This window comes from Ovis canadensis, chromosome 10 (assembly GCF_042477335.2).
Source record: "Ovis canadensis isolate MfBH-ARS-UI-01 breed Bighorn chromosome 10, ARS-UI_OviCan_v2, whole genome shotgun sequence".
In the NCBI taxonomy this organism is placed as follows: domain Eukaryota; kingdom Metazoa; phylum Chordata; class Mammalia; order Artiodactyla; family Bovidae; genus Ovis; species Ovis canadensis.
The window spans coordinates 48,720,532-48,747,349 of NC_091254.1; the positions used below are offsets into that span (position 1 = coordinate 48,720,532).

General features: G+C 44.1%; 1 protein-coding gene across 2 annotated transcripts in view; it reads right to left on the minus strand.

Moving 5' to 3' along the window:
- TNFRSF19 (TNF receptor superfamily member 19) overlaps positions 1–26,818 on the minus strand; it is a 96,547-nt gene that overhangs the window by 63,232 nt on the left and 6,497 nt on the right. The window contains exons 1-3 of one of the 2 annotated variants that reach the window (XM_069601677.1): positions 24,287–24,464; positions 9,910–10,009; positions 7,689–7,799 (exon numbers count right to left, since the gene is read on the minus strand). In XM_069601677.1, coding sequence (XP_069457778.1) covers positions 7,689–7,799; positions 9,910–9,975 — 177 coding nt within the window. In that variant the 5' untranslated portion in view covers positions 9,976–10,009; positions 24,287–24,464. Of the gene's footprint in view, positions 1–7,688; positions 7,800–9,909; positions 10,010–24,286; positions 24,465–26,818 lie in introns of those variants that run through there. The other variant, XM_069601676.1, reaches the window with a different exon arrangement.

Here is a 26,818-nt window from a genome sequence, read left to right on the forward strand (position 1 = left end):
GTGTTTGTTTACCTTAACATATCTGAGATTACAGTGACCCACTGATAACCACTGTCATGGTTCCATTAATGCTACATGAGTACTGAAATGTATTAATTTGTTGTTACGACCATGTTAAGACTGGCTTGTACGTAAGTACAACCACGTTAGTACTGGCTTGGCCAAAAGTCTCGTTTTGGAAAAGCCAGAACGAACTTTTTGGCCAACCCAATACTATATCATGGTAAGTAACAAAATGAATGTGAAATTTTCTTAAAAAAGGGCCTAAATGAGAGAGAGGGTGCTTGGGGCTCTCGGGCGGGGTGGGAGGGGGGCGGATAACCTGGGAACCAAACGGGCTGCTGAGATGTCCCTCGGCACAGAAAGCCCGGCCAGGTACGCCATGGCCTGGCAGCGACAGGCAGAGGGTGACCCCAAGCGGCCCCACCACCCTCCCCACGCCGTCACTCATGAACAGCGGTGGTGGACACGCCGGCTAATCTCTGTATCTCTGGTTCCGCATCTGTGAACAGGAGCAGCTCGACTCCCCTCTTCAGACCTACGCTGTGGGGATTTCTGGTGACACACACGGAGATCCCCCAGAAACCGGCTCGTGACGGCAGCCACCACTGTCCACTCTCGTTGCATGATCGGTATCAGAGTCACAGGGACAGACATTTTGAGAGAGAGGCCTTAGTTTTTATAAGACACACTCTGCAGAAGCACGTAACAGAAAGTATACACACGAAGTCTCCAAACAAGTACTCATTTAAAAAGTGGCCAACGATGGAAGGGGTGTCCATCTCAATGAGCCACAAGGATCTTATGGAACCTGGGGCTGCGGGGTAGACGTCTTACACTCTCACTACTGGGAGGAAGTGAAAAGCGGTCGGAATGGTTGTTCCATGACCAACACCGCAGGTGAGCGGAGAGCATAGCGCCCGGGCGAGCGCTCCCCACGGCTGGCAACAAGCCCCTCTGCATGTCCTAAGGGTAGGGACCTAACCATGGGGGAGGAAGCCAGACACCTTGCGAAAAGGCAGGGCTGAAAGCTTTCCAAAGAAAATGATAATTAGGAGTAATAAAACCACAGATGGAAATTTTAAGTATATCTGCTCACCCAACAAATTTCCAAGCTTGAGTTTTAAAATACAGATACATGTTTGCAATTCAAAGAACTGTATGACCCAGACTTTGTTATTTTAGAGAGACACGATAGTAGAAAATAGAAGTTTTAAATTATGTTTAGTACAGCAAAATACATTATATAGTAATGTTAGAAGAAAGATTATTTGAAAGCTCTATGTTTGGTGAAAATGCTCCTTTTAAAATTCTTAACATGAAGAAAACTTTGGTTGTGGGTATGGATCATTTGATCCAGCTTTTCTACTTTTTCATAACTAATCTAAAAGCATTTATTGTGCTTTTAAAATATCAAACACCACAGGTAACCAAACTGGTAAGCCTCAGTTAAAAAAGCAAAGATGTTTGTACTCATCTGCTTCCCTACAAATGAACAGATTCCTCCTCCAAATTATGTATTGAATATTCCAAGCAGAAAGCAATTAGATTATTTATAAATGTTGATATCTAACAATTTAAAAAAAACTTAGTGAAAAAAATTTTTTTACCTCACTTTGAAAAACTTGGAAGTGACTCATTAACCAATTGAACATAATTGTTGATTTAAGTGATTTATCTGATTTTAATATACTCAAAACTTTTCTTTCCTCTGAAAGATATATGTTCTTGCTAAAAATTTAATAAAATCAGCCTGGAAGGAAAAAACTGCAAATTCACGGGTAGGCAGTTTGGAGATTTCTAGTTCCAAAGTAATGGCTTATATTAAAAAAAAAACAAAAAAGCCTCATATCCTTTGCCTTGATTAATTAATGGGGAAATAAAAATATTTTTTTAGTTCCATTGGTATGTTTGACTCCTTTGCCTTTCTTATATTTTACAGTTTAGAGGCTGAGCAACGCTCACTTGCTAATTTTATTTACTAAGAGCTAAAACCAAACTAAAAGACTTGGCAAACATATTTTTAGTAACACACCGATCACACATGCATTAACTTTTATATTACTAGATTTTACCTTTCTTTCCAAGTGGCTTAGATGGTAAAGAATCTGCCTGCAATGTGGGAGACCTGAGTACTATCCCTGGGTTGGCAAGATACCCTGGAGGAGGGCACAGCAACACACCAGTATTATTGCCTGGTGAATCGCTATGGACAGAGGAGCCTGGCGGGCTGCAGTCCATGGGGTCACAAAGAGTCAGACATGACTGAGTGCCTAAGTACCATGTACACTATGTACTAGCACTTACTTTCCAAAACCTATTTGAGGTTGACCGATCTGTTCACTCCTCTAGCAAAGACACACTAAGTGTCTGTTAAACGGAGCTGGGCAGTCTGTGTAGACACTGAGGGTGAAAGCTGACCGGCTGCCTGCCTGCAGGGTAGATATATCAGGACATGCAGGAACACCCTCAGTGTATGTAAATATCTGCTTCCGAGTGGGTCTTCAGTTCAGTTCAGTTCAGTTGCTCAGTTGCATCCAACTCTTTGTGACCCCATGGACTGCAGCACATCAGGCCTCCCTGTCCATCACCAACTCCCACAGCTTACTCAAACTCATGTCCATTGAGTTGGTGAGGCCATCCAACCATCTCATCCTCTGTCATCCCCTTCTCCTCCCGCCTTCAATCTTTCCCAGCATCAGGGTCTTTTCCGATGAGTTAGCTCTTCACATCAGGTGGCCAAAATATTGGAGTTTCCACTTCAGCATCAGTCCTTCTAATGAATATTCAGGACTGATATCCTTTAGGATGGACTGGTTGGATCTCCTTGCAGTTCAAGGGACTCTCAGAGTCTTCTCCAACACCACAGTTCAAAAGCATCAATTCTTTGGCGCTCAGCTTTCTTTAGAGTCCAATTCTCACATCCACACATGACCACTAGAAAAACCATAGCTTTGACTAGATGGACCTTTGTTGGCAAAGTAATGTCTCTGCTTTGTAATATGCAGTCTAGGTTGGTCAAAGCTTTTCTTCCAAGGAGCAAGAGTCTTCTACTTTCATGTGTCTTCTACTGCAGGTGGCTGCAGTCACCACCTGCACTGATTTTGAAGCCTCCCAGAATAAAGTCTCTCACTGTTTCCCCATCTATTTGCCATGAAGTGATGGGACCAGATGCCATGATCTTAGTTTTATGAATGTTGAGTTTTAAGCCAACTCTTTCACTCTTTCACTTTCATCAAGAGGCTCTTTAGTTCTTCTTCCCTTTCTGCCATAAGGGTGGTGTCATCTGCATATCTGAGGTTATTGATATTTCTCCTGGCAATCTTGATTCATCCAGCCCAGCATTTCTCATGATGTACTCTGCATATAAGTTGAGCAAGCAGGGTGACAATATACAGCCTTGACATACTCCTTTCCCAATTTGGAACCATTCTGTTGTTCCATGTCCAGTTCTAACTGTTGCTTCTTGACCTGCATACAGATTTCTCAGGAGGCAGGTCAGGTGTCCTGGTTTTCCCATCACTTAAAGAATTTTTCACAAAATTTGTTGTAATCCACAGTTAAAGGCTTTGGCACAGTCAATAAAGCAGAAGTAGATGTTCTTCTGGAACTCTCTTGCTTTTTTGATGATCCAGCAGATGTTGGCAATTTGACCTCTGGTTCCTCTGCCTTTTCTAAATCCAGTTTGAACATCTGGAAGTTCATGGTTCACGTACTATTGAAGCCTGGTTTGGAGGATTTTGAGCATTACTTTACTAGCATGTGAAATGAGTGTAATTGTGCGATAGTTTGAGCATTCTTTGGCATTGCCTTTCTTTGGGATTGGAATGAAAACTGACCTTTTCCAGTCCTGTGGCCACTGCTGAGTTTTCCAAATTTGCTGGCATATTGAGTGCAGCACTTTCATAGCATCATCTTTCAGGATTTGAAACAGCTCCACTGGAATTCCATTGCCTCCACTAGCTTTGTTCATAGTGATGCTTCCTAAGGCCCACTTGACTTCACATTCCAGGATGTCTGGCTTGAGGCAAGTGATCACACCATTGTGGTTATCTGAGTCATGAAGATCCTTTTTGTATAGTTCTTCTGTGTATTTTTGCCACCTCTTCTTAATATCTTCTGCTTCTGTTAGGTCCATACCATTTCTGTCCTTTAATGTGCCCATCTTTGCATCAGATATTCCCTTGGTATCTCAAATGTTCTTGATGAGATCTCTGTCTTTCCCATTCTATTGTTTTCCTTTGTTTCTTTGGATTGATCACTGAGGAAGGCTTTCTTATCTCTCCTTGCTATTCTTTGGAACTCTGTATTCAAATGGATATATCTTTCCTTCTCTCCTTTGCCTTTAGCTTCTCTTCTTTTCTCAGCTATTTATAAGGCCTCCCCAGACAACCATTTTGTCTTTTTCTTTTCTTTTCTTGGGGATGGTCTTGATCACTGCTCCTGTACAATGTCATGAACTTCCATTCCTAGTTCTTCAGGCACTTTGTCTATCAGATCTAATCCCATGAATCTATTTCTCACTTCCACTATATAATCATAAGGGATTTGATTTAGGTCCTACCTGAATGGTCTAGTGGTTTTCCCTACTTTCTTCAATTTAAGTCTACATTTAGCAATAAGGAGTTCATGATTTTAGCCATAGTCAGCTCCTGGTCTTGTTTTTGCTGACTGTATAGAGCTTCTCCATATTTGGCTGCAAAGAATATAATCAATCTGATTTTGGTATTGACCCTCTGGTGATGTCCATGTGTAAAGTCTTTTCTTATGTTGTTGGAAGAGAGTATTTGCTATGACCAGTGCATTCTCTTGACCTGCATTGTTTTATACTCCAAGGCCAAATTTGCCTGTTACTTCAGGTATCTCTTAACATCCTAGTTTTGCATTCCAGTCCCCTATAATGAAAAGGACATCTTTTTTTGGTGTTAGTTCTAGAAGGTCTTGTAGGTCTTCACAGAACCGTTGAACTTCAACTTCTTCAGCATTACTGGTTGGGGCATAAACTAGGATTACTGTGATACTGAATGGTTTGCCTGGTAAACAAACAGAGATCATTCTGTTGTTTTTGAGATTGCATCCAAGTACTGCATTTCAGACTCTTTTTGTTGACTATAATGGCTTCTCCATTTCTTCTAAGAGATTCTTGCCTACAGTAGTAGGGTGGGTTTCTGGAATCTAATATTTCAGGGACATCATTACCTTCACTTTTACTGTTTTTTTCCTTAATTTGTCCTGGACATTTTAAAAATGAGGAAATGGATCATAAATACTAATAAATAAAAAGAGTACGCATAGGAGAGTTATTCCTTGCTTCCTTTTGTTGCTGTTAATGAAATAAAGTTGGACAGCTATGGCAACAATCAGGGAAAATTACTCCCTAATGAAAAATACTTCTTCTGGCTATCCATGGGAAATTATGAAATATGGAAACTACTATCAGTTAACCTCAGAAGATGAGTTTTTTAAAAAAAAACATTGGAGCTGATAGAAACTTCACCTTCATTCTCTAGATAAATGATGAAGGTTAGTGAACGGTTTCTTAGAAATGACTTAACTCATCTCTTCAAATCTGTGAGTTTTCATTCAGATTTAAGAGAGATTTGGAAAATGAAGAACTCTGAGGGGGTAGAAACACCGCTACTTTCCTCCCAGGCGTGACTGCATTCTTAACTTTGTCGATAGATCCCAGATATGCAGTTTGCCATTATAAAGGACCTTTTTACAACAGACGGATTAAAAAAACGTCAGTCAGGGTGCTCCAGTTAACTTGACTTTGCAGAGTTCAAAACTCAGCCAGTTTCTGCCCAAATGGACGGCCCAGGAGGCTGAAAGCCATCGCATATTGAACACAACACCCAGACAGGCCATCCACCAGGAATTACGATCATCGATCAAAAATCTATGAGTGACAAGACTCAACTTCAGAGAACAGTGGACTGTAGGGGAAAGGACTTCTCTTTGAAAAATCACTTAAAGAGACATTTTTTGTTTCTTTTCTAACAGGAAGATCTTGGTGCATTATTTAGAACGAAATGATACATCAATTGTCCACAACTGGTAACATCTTCGGAAGACCAGTCAATAAAGCAAATGGGTGCATAGCTTCCAAGGTGCTCAGGACAGAGAAGGGCCCCAGAACACCCAAGATGCTGCGTCTACCCTCTTAGAACACGGCTGACTGAAGATGAGTCTATTTATGATGCTCCTGAAAGGAGCTTATACTCAGCATGCTGCTGCTGCTAAGTCTCTTCAGTCATGTCCGACTCTGTGTGACCCCCTGGACTGTAGTGCACCAGGCTCCTCTGTCCCTGGGATTCTCTAGGCCCAAACACTGGAGTGGATTGCCATGCCCTCCTCCAGGGGATCTTCCCAACACAGGGATCGAACCTGCATCTCTTACGTCTTTAGCATTGACAGGTGGGTTCTTTACCACTAGCACCACCTGGGAACTCCATACTCAGCATGGGAAAAATAATAATCACACTGGCATTGTCAAAAGAATGTTCAAAACTCTGGCTTGGAAAACAACTGCTCCCTTGGAGCCTGGTTACTTAACACACTTTTGAACTCTGTTCCTTGACTAGCAATGGTAACCTTCATCTTAAGAAAAAGAAGGCCCCATAAATAGGAGCATTAACATATTCTGCTATCAATGCTTTATTTTTAAATCATTAGTAGAATGTTGATTCTTTTTAATTAATGCAAATAAACCTTAATGATTTTTTTTTTCAAGGAGACTGTTTCAGGGCTTCTCTAGTGGCTCAGTGGCAAAGAATTCTCCTGCCAATGCAGGAAACAAGGATTCAATCCCTGATCCAGGAAGATCCAACGTGGTACAGTGCAACAAAGCCACAACTATTGAGCCCAAGTTCTAGAGCCTGGGAGTAGCATGACTACTGAAGCCTGTGTGCCTACAGTCCGTGCTCTACAACAAGATAAGCCATTGCAGCTGACAGCCTGCACACTGACTAGAGAGCAGCCCCGACTCTCCGCACCTGGAGAAAAGCCCAGCAATGAAGACCCAGCACACACAAGAATAAATAAACAAAATTACTTTAGAAAATTATTCTATTGACGTATAGTTGACTTACAGTGTTAATTTCTGCTATGTCATGGACTGATTCAGTTTCACACATATATACATTCTCTCTCATGATCCTTCATTATGGTTTATCGCAGGATATTAAATATCGTTTCCTGTGCTTCACAGTGAGACCTTGGTGTTTAATGATTCTATTCTTTTAGCAAAATATGGTAAATGTTAAAGTGTACAGAACTATGACATTTATTGAGTTATGGTTACCAGAATCGACTTCTTTTGTCTCAGTGAGACACATGAATCGAACGTATTGAGGAGGGAATTGTGCAATACTTGGCTAAATGATGAAATCATCACCAGTCATCAACTGAAAAAGAATTCAGCTGATAAGAATGCATTAGGAAAAACACCGACGCGGGACTTCCCTGGTGGTCCAGTGGCTGAGAATCCACCTTGCAGTTCAGGGGACCCATGTTCGATCCCACGTGCTGCACAGCAACTAAACCTGTGCACCACAACTACAGAGTTCTCACGCTGTAGCAAAAGATCCCGCGTGCCACAACCAAGACCTGAGGCATCCAAGGAGATAAGCAAATAAGCATAAATAACAAACACAGGCGTGCAACCATCCCACGCGCCCAGCAGTCACCTTGGACAACTCCATGCCTGGCCCACACTGCTTGCACAGAACACAGCTTCCTGACTGGTCCCTGAATTCCTGCTGTCCACAGTCTCCTGTTTCACAAATCACTTCACATGCCTGAAAAAAAAATGTTTCACAAAACGTTATCTTAAGGTGAAGTAATTCTGTTTTTCACAAGAAGGGAACAGTATCTTCAGTATTATCGACATAACCACTGAAGGTAAACATTAATTCAGTTTCCACTTTAGGAAGGAAAACCACTTTCTGGAAAAGTCAGCGAAACAATTCAAGCCCGAGTCCTCTCTCTGCTTCTGAACGAGAACTCCCCTTTTCTGGAATCAATCGCCATCTTCTTCCTACACATTTGTGAAACCAAGGTAAAAAATGCTAGACGCTGGTCTCTTTTCTAAGTGAGAAGATGACTAAAAGAACTGTTATGCAGAGACCCAGGGTACTTCTTCAACTAGAAAAATTCTGAATTTTAAAATCATATTTTTTGATTTTTAATATAAACATATTCAGCTATAATGAATTGAATAATAAATAAATAAATGGAATATATAGACTGGCCTCAAGAACTCTGCTACTATCTTTTAGACATATCCAACACCCAACTTTGATGCAGAACTTTCCATCTTTTCAGTTGAATTACATTTACTTAGAGTCCATCATTCAAAAAATTCTGACAATATTGAGAGCAGTAAAATTCCTGGTAATTATGATGATGACAAAAATGGCCAAATCCTCTGCTCTTCAAAGTAAAAGTGTTACTTTCCTATTGATTGCCATTTTGCCACTTAATTGGGACCTAACAATATCCTTTTTCTAAAAATTGAAGTATTGGTGATTTTCAATGTTGTGCTAATTGCTGCGGTATAGCAAAGTGACTCAGTCATATGTACATATTTACACATATATATGTAGGCATAAATGCTAAGTTGTTTCAGTCATGTCTGACTCTTTGCAACCCCATTGACTGTAGCCCGCCAAGCTCCTCTGTCCATGGGATTCTCCAGGCAAGAATACTGAAGTGGGCTGCCATACCCTCCTCCAGAAGATCTTCCCAACCCAGGGATCAATCTCACATCTCTTATGTCATTGCATTGGCGGCAGGTTCTTTACCACTATATATGTATATACTTTAGTTTTTAATATTTTTTCCATTATGGTTTATCACAGGATATGAACATAGTTCTCTGTGCTATACAGTAGGACTTTTTGTTTATCCATCCTACATGCAACAGTTTGCATCTGCTAACCCTAACCCCCCATTCCATCCCTCCCCCTTGGCAACTGAAAGTCTGTTCTCTATGTCCTTACAATATACTTTGGCTCACAGCATAGGTCTTAAATGGAAGGACTATCTACTTTGCAAAAACAAAGGTTGTAAGTTATTTTCAAGATACAGACTTTATTTCTTATTTTACCTAAAGACAGTTAAGTTCATCTTACATGCACTCATCCTACAAAAGTATGTATATCTGCTTCTTAATAGCCGGTGTTTCATTAAAAAGTATTGGAATTAATAGAATCTCAGACTGGTGACAACATTCAGTTCAAACTCTCATGCCAAGCAAGGGCCCCCTCAGTAATATTCCTGATGCTAATTCTGTTGCCCTAAATGGAAACTGAGAGCTTCAGGAGGCATGGGCGGAATAGGGACTGGAGTGTGTAATGCTCTTTACACGAAAGTGCATAGAACGGGCTTTAGTGGTGACGGCATGGGCAGTTATTCAGTACAAACTGCCTCCACTTGAAGCAAATATCTACAACAATGTCATCCAACCTCCTTAAATAAAATCCCAGCCTTATCCTCTAGAGCAAGCAGGAGGGAGAATTCAAGGTGGGGTTCAAGATCATAATTTGGGGCTAAAGGTCTAGTAATCACCTCCAGCCTCTCTTAACCACACTTGACAACCAATCTTAGAGGAAAGTGTGAGTCGCTCCAGGAGTCACCTGCCTGTGAGCCCATGAAGCATCATTATCCCGGGGCTACAAGTAACGCCATGACTTGATGATCTCATCGAGACTGAAATAAATAAGCGCAATTATTGCCACAAAAGTCAAGACCCAACAGCAACCTCTGACTTATTAATTCAATGCAACAATGATAAAAGGAATTTGAAGGAAAAATTTGAAGATATGGGGGTAAAAATGGGAAATAGATTGGGTACTAGTTCTATGAATTTTCCCCCTACATTCTTATGAAAGTAAACAGTTGACTTACCAAACAGGCTAGTAAAACTACAACCGTGAAAGATTTCTGTTGCCTGAGCAGCACCTTTGAAGCCATTGCTCTTACTAAATGTATTTCTGGTTGAAGAGCTCTAAAAGAGAAGAAGATACAGTTAACGTTAATACGGGAGTGACTGTGCTTTGTATTTACTACACAGTGCTACCATTTACTATATACACTAGTAAAACATAATACTATTTAGTATGTTAGTAAAACAAAATATTATTTATGTTTTAAAAAGAGCTCATCTTTTCCAAAGATAGCAGAGATAAATACTAAACAATTCTTTAAAAATTTAGGTTATGAGAACTGAAGCTTTATTAACCTACACAGTACATAGAAAACACCTCCTGGCTCTGAATTTCTAGGCTACACATGCCTTTATTTTCTTTCTGTCCAAGCCTCTACAGTGTCAACTTCACCCAGCAGAAAATTACATTCAAACTTACAGAAACTTCCCATTTATATGGGTTTAGTCATATAGGATGATACCGTTGATAAAATAATTAACACACGCTAAGCACACAACGCCATTCTTAGCAGAACTCATTTCATCTTCACAGCTACCTTAGAAGGTGGATGCTGTCATTATCCCCATTTTAGAGATGAGGAAACTGAGGCTAATTAAGGGCTGAGTCACTTGCCTCGGGTCACACGGGTGGTAAGAGGCAGAGCTGGATGCCAACCCCGGTGGGTGGCTCCAGTGTCCCCATGACAGACACCATGAAGTCAACCTGTTCCATTTAATAAAAACTGCGTGCTTGTGCCTCAGATCTTGAGCTTCACTAAGAAGCAGGAACAACTAACATCTGGCATTTGTGAACTCTTCCCCAAACCAGTACAGCGCAAATTATCTACTAGCAGAAAAATGAGCATTTATTTAAAAAAAAACCTAAAAATCATTTATAAGTGATGAATTGGAGGCACTACCCTGACACTTCAAGAAGAACAAACAAATGAAGCCTCTTTCTCTTTCCCAAATGTAGAGACAAGTGTGTTTTGTTTTGTTTTTACAGACCCATGCAATGTCAAGAGAAGAGATTTATCTGAACATTTTTAAAAAGTAAAGACTCATCTGTTCCCTCCACCAATCAGGCAGAGGAACAGTGGTTCAGTTTCTAACAAGAACTCAGAGCAGATAGCCTGACTACTTGGAAAGAAACCAGAGCAAAAATCAAACAGCTCAAGAAAAATAGCAACAGTAACAACAAAGGAAGCAGGCTGAGCTGAGCAGGCTGCCGCCCCAACTGCGGACCAAACAGCCAGCCGGGGGCACCCCACCCCCGCCAGGAGACTGTCCAGGTGGTCATCCCGGCTGCCCGAGCAGGTCCAAACGTCAGCGCAACAAAAAGTCAGTTTTAAATGTGGTTGAGTGAATAACCCATTTTGAGTGAATTCAAACAGCTCTTTTTTTCCTTTTCCCGCTTCTTGATCATAGCTTTCCCCACCCCCTTGCATATCTCAAAATCATCCAGCAATTACCCAACCATGCAACCTGCTGCTGTGTAGACACAGGATAGGGGTCAGAAGATAACATCACATTCCCTGGATGGTATGCTTCAGGCTGTCTCTTTCCCAGCAAGGCCTTCAATTTTGTTTTAAGATAAAAAGCACAAAACCTATGTGGAATTAAACTAACACAGAAAAGAGGTTATAAATACCAAAGTATATATAGAACACGAGGAAGAAAGAGATTGCTAGGGTCTGTGCATCATTGTTATTGTTCAGTGGCCAAGTCGTGTCTGACTCTTTGCAACCCCATGGACCGATGCATACCAAGCTTCCCTGTCCTTGACTATCTCTCGGAGTTTGCTCAAACTCTTGTCCATTGAGTCAGTGATGCCATCCAACCATCTCATTCTCTGTCATCCCCTTCTTCTAGAGTCTGGGAATAATCAGTCTACAGTTGAGCATCTAGTTAGGACAGATAACTCTACTGGGGCATGGTGCTAATTACTGCGGAAGGCAGACAAAACATGCAGCATCTTCTTGTAAAGACAACTGATGACACACACCTCAAGCTAGAAGTCAAGGCAATACGATTCTGACTTCACAAGACACACCCATTTTATGTACGAAAATAAATAGGCCAAAATATTATCAATGGTTTAGGTTTATACTGTGGCAATCTGGGGGGATTTTTTACCCTCTTTATCCTGAAGATTCTTTGTAGTATAAATATTTCATTAATAATGAAACAAATTCATGTATAGTGCTTTGGGGGCCAAAAATGTAAGTAACATGATCCTTCTTAAAAGTTTATAAATTAAAACAGGTGATGAGATAAAAACCATACATATACTACCCAAAAAGGAGGACACTGAACAAAGTACTATGATTTTTGCATCACAAAAATTTTTTAGATGATAGGGTAAACAAAAATTAATGAAACTAGACCCAATGTGCTGATTTGTATTGGGTTAGCCAAAAAGTTCGGGCTTCCCGTGTGGCTCAGTAGGTAAAGAATTTGCTTGCCATATGGGAGACCTGGGTTTGATCTCTGGGTTGGAAAGATCCCCTGGTGAAGGGAAAGGCTACCCACTCCAGTATTCTGGCCTGGAGAATTTCATGGCCTATATAGTCCATGGGGTCGCAAAGAGTCGGACACGACTGAGCGACTTTCACTTTCACTCTTTTCTTTCAGCCAAAAAGTTCATTCAGGTTTTCCCGTAAGATGTTATGGGAACTTTCTGGCCAGCCCAAAATATTATCTTCCCAACACACACTAAACTGAGTAGTTTAAATGGGAAATACAAAAGGAGCACTGCTACGCCTACATTTCCAGGGCACCCAGGGGCAAAGTGCCTGCTAATTATCTTCTAAACTCCTTGGCCAGACACCTATGCCCTTTTCATCTGCCCGCTGGCCTAGAGGTCTCATCACTGGTCCCTGCCCACGCTGCCCGCCCAGCTCAACCACACCCTGACACCCACCCTTCTGCTGCACGCCCGTGATTTTGCTCCTCTGGGTCTGGAGAGCCCTTCTCCTTCTGAGTCCCTCCAAGAGCCAGCTCAGCAACCACTCTGCTGAATGCTGTCCACAGTCAAGCAGAGGGAAGAGCGCGACTCTCGTTGGCCCCACAGCCCTTTCCACATTCAGGGATAAGACCCACAACACTGCACGGCAGGTCCACTCCCCAGACGACACGGTCCTTCACAGCAGGGAGCACACCTGGGACTCTGTTCCTAGCGTCAGGCACACCAGGGTGCTCAGCGAACATGTGCGGAATTAAGTGGATGAGGAAGCACAAAACAATGAAAAACACTTCGTGGAAAACACCTGAGATTTAGTTGCGGGTAACAGATCTAATTCTTCTGTGGTGCACAGGGTAAACATTTTTTGTTTCAGACAAATATACAAATATATGTGAAATCTTACTACCTGCTCAAGGCATTCAGTACATTACACTGCACGCTCTGTCACTTCATATGTGTCCGACTCTTTGTGACACCATGGACTGTGGCCCACCAGGCTCCTCTGTCCATGGGATTCTCCTGGCAAGAACACTGGAGCAGGTTGCCATGCCCTCCTCCAGGGGATCTTCCTGACCCAGGGACTGAACCTGAGTCCCCTGCGTCTCCTGCCCTGCAGGCAGATTCTTTACCCGCTGAGCCATCAGGGAAGCTCACATTAGATCAGGAGACAGGATTAAATGACACTCAGTTCAGTTCAGTCGCTCAGTCGTGTCCGACTCTTTGTGACACCATAAATCGCAGCACGCCAGGCCTCCCTGTCCATCACCAACTCCCGGAGTTCACTCAGACTCACGTCCATCAAGTCAGTGATGCCATCCAGCCATCTCATCCTCTGTCGTCCCCTTCTCCTCCTAACCCCAATCCCTCCCAGCATCAGTCTTTTCCACTGAGTCAACTCTTCGCATGAGGTGGCCAAAGTACTAGAGTTTCAGCTTTAGCATCATTGCTTCCAAAGAAATCCCAGGGCTGATCTCCTTCAGAATGGACTAGTGATGTATTTTTAAACATCTTAATTTACTTTAAAAATGCAAGCAGTCATTCACAGAAGATTTCTTAAACTGGGAACTAAAATGTGCCAAAGAACTATGTCACTTCTTTTTTCTGTGGCTTCTCTTTTAACCAGGCTTTTTATACCAAGAAGCTGAGAAGTAGTTTAGGCTTGGGCAGACTATCTAGGGAGTGGCTATGATGATATAAAGGCCAAGTTCAAATAGTCTTCTGCAGGTAAACCCAGATATACCCATTTGAATGTGGAGTTCCAAAGAATAGCAAGGAGAGATAAGAAAGCCTTCCTCAGAGATCAGTGCAAACAAATAGAGGAAAACAATAGAATGGGGAAAACTAGAGATCACTTAAAGAAAATTAGAGATACCAAGGGAACATTTGAGGCAAAGATGGGCACAATAAAGGACAGAAATGGCATGGACTTAACAGAAGCACAAGATATTAAGAAGAGATGGCAAGAATACACAGAAGAACTGTACAAAAATATTTTCATGACCCAGATAATCACGATGCTATGATCACTCACCTAGAGCCAGACATCCTGGAACACGAAGTAGGCCTTAGGAGGCATCACTACGAACAAAGCTAGTGAAGGTGATAGAATTCCAGCTGAGAAAAGTGCTGCACTCAATATGCCAGCAAATGTGGAAAACTCAGCAGTGACAACAAGACTGGAAAAGGTCTGTTTTCAGTCCAATCCCAAAGAAAGGCAATGCCAAAGAATGCTCAAACTACCGCACAATTGCACTCGTCTCACATGCTAGCAAAGTAAAGCTCAAAAGCCTCCAAGCCAGGCTTCAACAGTACATGAACTATGAACTTCTAGATGTTCAAGCTGGATTTAGCAAAGACAGAGGAACCACAGATCAAAATGCCGACATCTGTTGGATCATCAAAAAAGCAAGAAAGTTCCAGAAAAATGTCTACTTCTGCTTTAATGACTATGCCAAAGCCTTTGACTGTGTGGACCACAACAAACTGTGGAAAATTCTTCAAGAGATGGGAATACCAGACCACCTGACCTGCCTCCTGAGAAATCTGTATGCAGGTCAAGAAGCAACAGTTAGAACTGGACATGGAACAACAGACTGGTTCCAAATGGGGAAAGGAGTATGTCAAGGCTATATATTGTCACCCTGCTTGTTTAACTTATATGCAGAGTACATCATGAGAAATGCTGGGCTGGATGAAGTATAAGCTGGAATCAAGATTGCTGGGAGAAATATCAATAACCTCAGATAGGCAGATGACACCACCCTTATGGCAGAAAGTGAAGAAGAAATAAAGAGCCTCTTGAAAGTGAAAGAGGAGAGTGAAAGAAAACTAAGATCATGGCATTTGGTCCCATCACTTCATGGCAAATAGATGGCGAAACAATGGAAATAGTGAGAGACTTTATTTTTTTTTTTTTTGGCTCCAAAATCACTGCAGATGATGATTGCAGCCATGAAATTAAAAGATGCTTGCTCCTTGGAAAAACCTATGACCAGCCTAGATAGCATATTAAAAGGCAGAGACATTGCTTTGCCAACAAAGGTCCATCTAGTCAAAACTATGGCTTTTCCAGTAGTCATGTATGGATGTGAGAGTTGGACTCTAAAGAAAGCTGAGCACCAAAGAATCGGTGCTTTTGAACTGTGGTGTTGGAGAAGATTCTTGAGAATCTCTTGAACTGCAAGGAGATCCAACCAGTCCATCCTAAAGGAAATCAGTCCTGTATATTCATTGGAAGGACTGATGCTGAAGCTGAAACTCCAATACTTTCACCAACTGATGGGAAGAACTGACACATTGGAAAAGACCCTGATGCTGGGAAAGATTAAAGGCAGGAGGAGAAGGGGATGACAGAGGATGAGATGGTTGGATGGCATCACCAACTCAATGGACATGAGTTTGAGTAAGCGCTGGGAGTTGGTGATGGACAGGGAAGCCTGATGTGCCGCAGTCCATGGTGTTGTGAAGAGTCGGACACGACCGAGTGACTAAATGGAACTGAGGAAACCTCACCAGAATTGAAAATAGCCTGCGGGTAATCGGGAACGGTCAGGAGAAAATGCAGCCAGGATCCCTGGGTTCTCAGCAAAGTCACTCTGAGATTGCACATCTGTAGAGACAAAAACCCCTTTCTGTGGGGTGTGGGAGCGTTTGCTGAGATAATGCAGGGAAGCGGCACAGCTGACGGCCTTGAACAGAGTAAAGGCATAAAGGATGATGGCTGCTGAGGTTGCCATGGTTTTTGTTGCCCTTGGGAGCATCACTAACCAACTGTGGACCTGACCCGAGTCTCCTCTTCTCTGAACTGGGCGTAGTGACAGGACTGCCTCCAGAATGGCTGTGAGCAATAAGTAAGCCTGACTGCTCTGAGATGTGACTGTTCCTGGCACATAAGTACTCAATACAGGTCAGCAATGGATGCTGACATTATTGGGCCTCCCAGTTGGATCAGTGGTAAAGAACCTGCTTGCCAACGCCAGAGATGCAGGAGACCCAGGTTCGATCCCTGGCTTGGGAAGATCCCCTGGAGGAGGGCATGGCAACCCATTCCAGTATTCTTACCTGGAGAATCCTCAAGGACAGAGGAGCCTGATAGGTTATACTCCATGGGGTCACAAAGAATTAGACATGGCTGACGCTATTAAGAAGAGATGGCAAGAATACACAGAAGAACTGTACAAAAAAGATCTTCACAACCCAGATAATCATGATGGTGTGATCACTCACCTAGAGCCAGACATCCTGGAATGTGAAGTCAAGTGGGTCTTAGAAAGCTTCACTACCAACAAAGCTAGTGGAGGTGATGGAATTCCAGTTGAGCTATTTCAAATCCTGAAAGATGATGCTATGAAAGTGCTGGACTCAATATGCCAGCAAATTTGGAAAACTCAGCGTGGCCACAGGACTGGAAAAGGTCAGTTTTCATTCCAATCCCAAAGAAAGGCAATGCCAAAGAATGCTCAAACTACCACACAATTCCACTCATCTCACACGCTAGTAAAGGAATGCTCAAAATTCTCCAAGCCAGGCTTCAAAATGTGTGAACCGTGAACTTTCAGATGTTCAAGCTGGTTTTAGAAACGGCAAAGGAACCAGAGATCAAATTGCCAACATCTGCTGGATCATGGAAAAAGCAAGAGAGTTCCAGAAAAACATCTATTTCTGCTTTATTGACTATGCCAAAGCCTTTGACTGTGTGGATTACAATAAACTGTGGAAAATTCTGAAAGAGATGGGAATACTGGACCACCTGACCTGCCTCTTGAGAAATCTGTACGCAGGTCAGGAAGCAACAGTTAGAACTGGACATGGAACAACAGACTGGTTCCAAATAGGAAAAGGGGTACATCAAGGCTGTATATTGTCACCCTGCTTATTTAACTTCTATGCAGAGTACATCATGAGAAATGCTGGGCTGGAAGAAGCACAAGCTGGAATCAAGATTGCTAGGAGAAATATCAATAACCTCAGATATGGAGATGACATCACCCTTATGGCAGAAAGTGAAGAGGAGTTAAAAAGCCTCTTGATGAAAGTGAAAGAGGAGAGTGAAAAAGTTGGCTTAAAATTCAACATTCATAAAACTAAGATCATGGCATCTGGTCCCATCACTTCATGGGAAATAGACAGGGAAATAGTGGAAACAGTGTCAGACTTAATTTGTTTGGGCTCCAAAATCACTGCAGATGGTGATTGCAGCCATGAAATTAAAAGACGCTTACTCCTTGGAAGGAAAGTTATGACCAACCTAGACAGCATATTAAAAAGCAGAGACATTACTTTGTCAACAAAGGTCCATCTAGTCAAGGCTATGGCTTTTCCAGTGGTCGTGTATGGATGTGAGAGTTGGACTGTGAAGAAGGCTGAGTGCCAAAGAATTGATGCTTTTGAACTGTGGTGTTGGAGAAGACTCTTGAGAGTCCCTTGGACTGCAAGGAGATCCAAACAGTCCATTCTAAAGGAGATCAGTCCTGGGATTTCTTTGGAAGAAATGATGCTAAAGCTGAAACTCCAGTACTTTGGCCACCTCATGCGAAGAGTTGACTCAGTGGAAAAGACTGATGCTGGGAAGGATTGGGGGCAGGAGGAGAAGGGGATAACAGAGGATGAGATGGCTGGATGGTATCACCGACCCGATGGACGTGAGTTTGAGTGAACTCCGGGAGTTGGTGATGGACAGGGAGGCCTGGAGTGCTGCAGTTCATGGGGTCACAAAGAGTCGGACACGACTGAGCGACTGAACTGAACTCAACTGAACTGAAGCTACTTAGCATGAACACACCCTGCCTTTGTTCATGATATTACCCTTGAGGAGCAACGGTCCAGTGTATAGATAGTCCCTGAAGGCTGCAACCTGCTGGACAAATGTGGGACACCCACATGGTCATGATCTTCCAGGCAGCATTTCAGACCTCTGGACCTGAGGCTGCAGAGGGTGTCTGAAGACTGAGAACAGGGCCAGTGAACTAGGCATTCACAGCATCGAGGATCATGCCGGTGCTCTGGGAAAAGGCCAGCTTCTTTCCTTACTGCCTACCCTCTACACAAGGTGTTTATCCCCATACAAGGGAGGACACTAAGACCCAAAGGGCACATGAACTAGAAATGGTGGAAACCAAAGAAAACTCATTCCTGGTGACCCCAAGGCAGGGCTCTGGGTGCTCTGCCAGGCTGACGAAGGGTTGTACCCGCCCCAGTGAGTATCTTAGACCCTTCCACTTAGCTTGACCACCAAACTGGTCGATACTGCAAAGCTGTACAACCACCTAAATAATGTGTTCAACAGTGCAGCCCTTCATCCCGCCAGCTCTGATGGAACAGCTATGAGTGCCTCCAAGGAGGAGGAGCCACCTGAGGGAGGGCGCGGTAAAGGGGCACTTGGCCCGAGCTCCTGGCGGAGCGGAGTGGCTGAACCTCTTCAGACTGCCTGACCAAGAACTATTCAGAAATAAACCATTCAGCTGGTGGAGTGTTCTAAGCGTGACCTTGAATTTCCTGGAATAAAATGAAATCACTTATGAAATGTGTTGGCATTCATAAAAAAAGAAGGAAAATTTAATGGAATAACAAGCATGTAAGTAATTATGTTTAAAATAAAAATAAGGCAATAAAAAGGTATTTACTGAAATTGCTTTTAACTTCTGGGTCTGGCCCAGGTAAAGAAACGCTTTTTATAGATGCCAGCATTCTGTTTATCTGGGGAAGGACCTGACAAGCACAGAATACACACATTATGAGATTATGGACAATGAGTCTGGGCTTCCCTGGTAGCTCAGAAGTAAAGAATCCGCCTGCCAATGCAGGAGGCGTTGGTTTGATCCCTGGGCCAGGAAGATCCCCTGGAGAAGGAAATGGCAACCCACTCCAATATTCTTGCCTGGGAAATCAATCCCATGGACAGAGGAGCTGGGCAGGCTGCAGTCCTGGGTCGCAAAGAGTCAGACACAACTTAGCAACTAAACAACACTGGGCCCACAGGGGCTTTCATATTTTGCCTCAGCGTCCAGACGACACACATCAGCTAACAGTCTGGTGCCCGTTTTTCCAAAATGTGTGCAGAGAAACCAGCCGCGGCAATCAGAAGACCAAAGATGCCCGGTGTACAGGAATCCAGGCATGTGGGATTGCTGTCTCGCCATCTCTCTTCAACAAGAGCAAGCAGGTGTCAAGAGAACCAGGCAAGCAAAAACGAAGAGCCCAGAGCACAGAGCTGGCAAACACTTCTCGGCGGCAGAGAAAGTGCCTGCTTATCAGATCAAGCTGCTCAGCCTGCTCATTTGAACGAATGGTAACTAACATGGAGGCCACCTAACTGCCAGCCCCTGGAGAAGGTAAATCCAACCGGTGGGGAAATGAGAGGCACCCTCCTCCCCTTGCTGATCCAGATCCTGAAGACCTGGGCTGGTGCATGTCACTGGGCAGAGCTCAGGGTTTCAGGAAACGGCTGGGAGCAGCAGCCCCAGGCTTCTCCAGTCCGAGCCGGGCAGACCCACTGGATCTGAACCACGGGGCTGCTCCAACCTGCAGGTCCCTCCAGCCGCCCCCGCTTCTGCCCCCAGGCTCTCGTGCACACGGGGCCTCACCTACCATGCCTTTCCCAGATCTGCCATACTGGGTCTCCCTAAACCTAGCATGGGCAACCTCCCTTGGGCTCCTGCAGCACCCTGGGTGTCCTGCCAACCCACAGGGTGATCGTCCAGTTCCTTCTCTCTCTCTGTCGCCCTTGAATTGCATCTAGTCAGGACGCATAGCTTCCTTCTGTCACTATAGCACTTAATTTTAAAGATCAGTTTTCATATTAAAAATGAAGACTTTTCCTGAAAATTGAAAGCCTGGCATCCACAAGCCCCATGTCAAGGTGACCCAAGCTCCAGCTGAGCAGCTGCCATCCCACCCGCTGAGGGATTCAGGCATCGGGGGATATGGTCCCCACCTCCCCTGTTGTCACAACCTTCCGGCATCACCAGCCGAGCAATTAGAGTTCATCACCAGTTGGAGTTGGAGTATTTGGTGATAAGAACTGTGATTTTGCTCTAGAACTGTAACACTTCCAAAATATGTGCACAATACCTGTTGAAGCAATGAAGAAATTCATTAACTAGAAACAGTAAAATGTTAGGGTTGTCGTAAGGAGTAAAATAATATAAGGGGAAATGTGTGTGACCGACCACACCTTGAGCTTGAAACGTAAGTGATGGTGGGAGAACACGGTTCAGGTGAGGGGGGTGTTTCTGAGTATAGAGCTATAATAATGACAAACATCCCCAAGGAGGAAAAGCTCACGTGGACCTTCCCAATTTTAACAATTCAGTAACATCTTCAAGAATGGTCCTTATTTTTGATCTTATAAATGACCAAAATATATGAATCTTAGAATGGTTCAAATAATCTAAATAATTTTTTTCTGAGAAAAAAGTTGCTTAATTTTCTTTCTTCCCCTCACATTTCAAAGCCATTTGATTTATTATCTGACACGCAGAGCATGCAACAGGAAAATGTTTCATCTAGTAAAACTATACATACACTAGGTCATGAAGCCACCACCAACTCATACATTTTTCCAATATGCAATAAGCTGAGATTTTTTTGAAAGAAATGAACATTAAGCTGGCAGGCTTACAATTTATAAAATCAGCACTGAAATGATGCCAATGCTACACGTACAGCTTCTTATATTTTAATGGTGGAACACAATCATAAATGGCTGAGAATAATGTCAGTTCCATATGTGAAGAGAATAAAAAATTAATTAGAAATTTAGGGTGCTGCTATTTCCACACACAGCAACAACCTCTAGCTGCTGGCTATTCTGTATCTTCACCTTCAATTTCACTCTATCCTGAAAATTGTTCTTCTTACACAGTAGAATTTGCAGCCCCTTTTGCGGCCTAGAAAGCTCAGGAAAGTATGCGGTAATAAAAATATACATATTGTTGTTGGCTGGGAAGTGGGAATGATTTCCCTTTTCAAGACAAGAAATATTTTCTACTAAAAACTCTACAAGCTTTAAAATGTTCTGTTGCCAAATACAATACCTTCAATTCCTTCAAAGCTCAAAACCATTAGGGGCCACTCACCGTCAGGCTCCTACAATTCTTTTAAACAGAACTTAAACTAGGATAGGTTTTTTGAAAATAATTCTTTTTATTTCTCTGAGTTTTAAATGCTGTCATTTTTGCCTTAGGAAGGCACAGTGTTCTCAAAATGTCTAATAAACTAGCATACTGTAACTGGGTACTCTTCCCCAACTTTACTAATGTTTTTCAATCCTAAAAGACAAATAGGACAATTGTAGCATCAGGGTCTAAGGGGGCCCCAAACATCCATACAGTCTATTCTCAGAGAATTGTGCATAACAATGTCTACAACACAGCTGTTTAAATTTTTACTTTAGAAGTCTGGACAGATTCCAAAACCCCTCTCTAGCATGTGCAGAGTTCTCCATTATAAGTGGCCTCCATTCTTTTAGAACTTCCTCATCTTAGAACCATCCGAGCAGACAGAGGGGAAGAGTTGGCTGAATAACATTTAATCTTCAGGTAGACAAGCTCCTCTGGTATATAATTGCTGAGGTTGGCTATCCTCCTTTTAAAAACTCAGCTCTTAAAACTTCAATTTAAAAGGCACATATTCTGTGATGTGCGGACTACATGATAACCCAATACTGTTTAAACATCTTACTTCTAAATGTAAACAGTTGAGACAGATAAAATACGATGAATGAACTCACTGCTCAGCCAGTAAATCATGAAAGGAAATTGCATTCGTACTGCTTGACTGTTCTTTTTCTTCAGCCAGAAGGTCATTTTAGAAAGGTTATGAACATTTAAGAATCAGCTGCCATGAGACAAACACCTCTCACTGTTAAGCTGTTCCTGCTCTCTTATCACATGAGCAGCTGTCTCTTTATTCAGGGCATATATTTATTCAACCTGTTGTCAACAGACAGAGCATGCTGGCCTTTTCCAGATCTTTAAATGCTTGACTTTAAATACTGATTTATCAGATTTAAGAGGACTTGGCTATTTTCCTTAAAGATCCTATAGTATTTTGTTTGCGCTTTGTTAATTTTTGAGTGGCTGATCCAGTTGCAGAAGACTGGGTTGAGCTTGGGTTTGGATGTTAAAATAGGTGAAAACGGAGAACCAAAGTCTCTTCAGGAGTGTTAGCAAAACTCCTCACTCAGATGTCAAATGTCCCCAAATACCCTGGATTCACATATTAGAGCTACAACTAGTAAATTAAATTAACATACTAATCACAGCATGTAATTATTACATGTATGTACAAATACATTCTATGTAAGTTAAACTTCATGATCATCTGAGGTTAAAAAACAAATTTTCTGTTCTTCTAAAAAGCCTCTCAAATGTTAACAATGTTTTTTATTCAAGTCATCTGGGTAGGAAAGGCACTTTACACTACAATGTCAAGTGCATAAAAAAGTCTTCCTATGTGCTTACCTTCAAATTCAAAATTCAGTCTGGACTCAGAGCCTAAAGACACTCCCATCAAAGAAACAAATAAATTCCATGAATGTCCCAGAAAATGCTAATGCAACATCCTAGAATCAGCACTTAGTATGGAAAAAATTCCAAAAAGAAGACACCTGGCCTCCATAACAAAGTAGACCTCATGAGACACAAGGGTTAAAAAGAAACAAACATAGAGCTCACGATAAAGCACCATGTATTCATGCCAAGGGAGTATTTTAAAAATGAAACTGCATTTCTGTGTTTTATATTATTGCCAGAACTTGATAAATATTATGTGAAGAAAAACTCTTTTCAAGCACTGACATCTCTGTGAATGATAACTGTCAAAAACTGTCTTCCAGGATAGGACTCTATTCTCGCCCCCTCAAGTTATATATCTTTAAATTAGATGATAAAGTGCTTGAAATAAGACGTTTTTAAACTACATGAAAGAAGCATAGCAAAGACGCCTAAGGTGAAGCTGTACAACAGAAAACATAGGGAGTAAACCCTGAACTAATGCAATATAATCTTCCTCTTTGCATAGAAGTATCTGATCATGAAATAACAACACATCAAAATTAATTCTTCTGTTTGCCTAAGTCATGTTTAACAGTAACTGTTTCCTTATATAAAGAAATTGTCTTCTATTGTAAACAGTAAAGGAAAACTGGAGTAAAAACCACCCATTCATAGTTTGAGTTAAACTATTTCAATTAAAGAAATACCGAACAATGCCTAATGGTCTTGTTTGTATGCAAACTGAGTCCTTTTTTTAAATGAAAAAAACAAACAAATAAACAAGTGACATGCATTTCCTACAATGGTAACTGTAGGTGTGACGCATAGCTCTCTACCAACGAAACAGATTGCTGCAGCTGGGTGCTTGCAAACTTTCTCTTCAAGAGGGAATGAGCTACATCTCTATGCCATCGAATGGCAGGAGAGCCCTGACCAAGGCTGCGAGAGCGGCCCTGTGCATCACCGTGCCGGCACCTCCTCCCTCCCGGGCTCTCACACTGTCCGCCGGCCTGCAGACCGCTTCCCGCCGGGAGGGCTGCAGCGCCCGGTCCAGGCCGGGCGAGCACACACTTGCATGCACACACACCTTCGCCTGCGCGCAGCATTCTGTTGACTAGATCCCTGCACCGAGGGTCAGCGCGCTCGGTCCTGTCACCCACGCGGGCCGGGGGGCGTTCCCCCAGCTCTGGCATCTCCGTGCCCCCCGCCGCCAGCCCTCGCCGGGGGTCGCCTCCGCCGGCCCTGTCCTCTCGACCCTTGCCCTGTGCACCGGCAGCCCAGGCTGGAGCCCCTTGCTTCCACCCGCGGTCGCCTCCTCAGCGCGCTTTTCGCGCGGATCCGCCGAGGCGAGGGCTGGGACCGCGGCGTGGCGTGGCCGGGTGGGCTGCGGGCACCTACCTTCCCGGGTGCTTGGAGGCTGCCCCGCAGGTCCAGACGGCGATCGGAGGCTCAGGAGCGTGCGGCTCGCGGCGCAGAGCTGGGCCGGGGTCCGCTCCTCACGCGCGCGCCCTGCATTGCCCTCCCCGCGGCCCCGCGCTCCCCGGTAGCCCGGCAACCGCCACCGCCTCCCGGCCCCACCCACCCGGGGCCCCGCCCACCAGGATTCCCGCCCACGTCCCCTCCGGCCCGCAGGCTCCCGGCGGCGCCACCGCTTGCCCTGCCCCCGTCTGAGCCCCGCCCACCCCATGGCCCGCCTACATCGCAGCCCCGCCCACCCCGGCCCCGCCCATTGCCTGCCCCGCCCACAGCAGAGCCACCGCACACCCCCTGGGCTCCCGGTTGTCCCCACGGGCTCCGGGCTGTCCCCACCGGCCCCGGGCACCTTAGGCCGCAGCTGAGCCGCCCGTGGCCCCCGGGGCTGCGGGAGCTGTTGACTGCATCCCGTAGGCGGGCCTGGGCAGGGCGGAGAGTGTTCATCCGGACCGCCAAGAGCGGGGCTGTGTCACTGCCTGCGGCTAGAGTGGCACCCTCGCGTCCACCTGGACCTGCTTGCAGGCTTCGTGCCTCTGCGCTGCTCGTCACCTACCCCGCGCCCGCCTCTGCGCCAGGAAAGGCTCGGGAAGCCACGTGACACGAGTGCAGTGGGTCCGGATCACCAGGACCTGGCCCACCGGGCTCCTCCCCACTCACAGAGGCTTTTCCCGGCGGGTCCACGGGACACTGGCTTCCAGAGGGCCCGGTGCACCCATAAGCCCAACGCAGTCTGGTCCAAGCTCCCAGGGATCCAGGCCTCCATAGGCATCTCGTGAACGGATGGTGTCCAAACTTCACTTTGCACACTTAAGAAGCAGAGCTGACGGTGCCCACTCCACACCTTTGGTGGACGGAGTAAAAGGACCAAGTACAGAAAAAGTTTTTCTGCAGTAGAATGCTATAGAAATGTATGCAATTATCATCATCTGGCCAGTGAGTAAGTGAACAAACTTCTCTCCAGCCCAAGATGCCACACACGTGTTGCGTTGGTGCAGAGCGCACTGCTCCCTTTGTTGGCTTTGATTCCCTGGCAAAACTTCACGTTCCTTTGAATGGAAACAAATCCTCTGTTTCCCTTCTGTACCCCAAGGCCCACAGTAGCCTTCAATAAGTGTAGATTGAATACGTTGCTACAGTTAGTTACCCATACACATGACCCCACACTGAGAATGCCCAGTGCAGTACTAGGTAGCTGTGAAAGATAATTTAAAAATATCCTTCCAAGTGTCAACCTCAAGGTTGTCATGGCTAGAATAGAAACTGCAATAATAACTTACTTTTAATAATTTACAAATGATATACCCTATCCTATTTGAGGACTTTCCGGGTGGCGCTATTGGTAAAGAACCTGACTACCAATGCAGGAGACATAAGCGATGCCTGTTTGATTCCTGGGTCAGGAAAATTCTCTGGAAAAGGGAATGACTACCCACTCCAGTATTCTTGCCTAGAGAATCCCATGGAGAATTCTCCAGGGCTACAGTCCATGGAGTCACAAAGAGCTGGGCATGACTGAAGCGGCTTAGCATGCACGCACACATTATACCTGAAACTCAAGGTGAGCCTGCATTTCCCAAACCTACCTGTCAGCTGTGATCTGGAACCACAACACTCCCTGAACTTCACTCTCAAGCTCCCTCTTAGATGGAAGTCACCTGTTTGTCTAACTGGACCCCACCTCCCTGAGGGCACCTCTTATTTTCTTAGTAGCCCAGAGCTTAGCACACAGGGGATCCTCCGTCTACCATCCTTAAGCTGACTTATTCCTGCTTCTTTGTAAGGTCTCATACATTCATCCTTTTCCCTCTTTCTCTCTTTACCCCATCACCTCAACCACAGTGCAGGCCCTCTGCACCTTTCACCTGAATGCCCTGCCTTTTCAAACCTCCCTTCCCGCTACCCCGTCCAGCCCATCTGTCTTCCTCCTGCCTTACATCATGGTCACTGACCAGTGAAAAGATTTACAAGGATTCTTCACTCTGAAGGATGGCTTCTCCATCCTTTAAATTAGCAGTCAGGGATTTCCATGTTTGGGCTCCACCCACATCTTCAGCCTTATCTCTCCTCTCTCTACACCGACCACTTCATATTCCGGCCAAACTGGTCTGCATGCCTTGCCTCCAGTGTGCCCTGAACTTGCCCTTCCTCTGCTCCCCAAGCTTCCTCTTCATGCTCACCTCTTTCCCTCACCTGACTCCTTCGCACGCCAGAAGCCACAGCTCTCACGAGTCTCCCTAAGGTCTGAGGCCTTCTTAAGACAAGGACAGGACTTGCCACATTCTCCCTCCTGCCCTGTTTCTGTGAGCTAGCTTTCCTCCTCAAGGAGTTAAAAGGAGTTCTGCTTTCAAGAAGCGGCATATTTTGCTCAACGTATACCTTTGATAGTATCGAACGTTCACATGAATGTTCAGTGTTTTCTGAGAGGAATTTAATCTGCCAGCCCAGGAACTCCTTTGT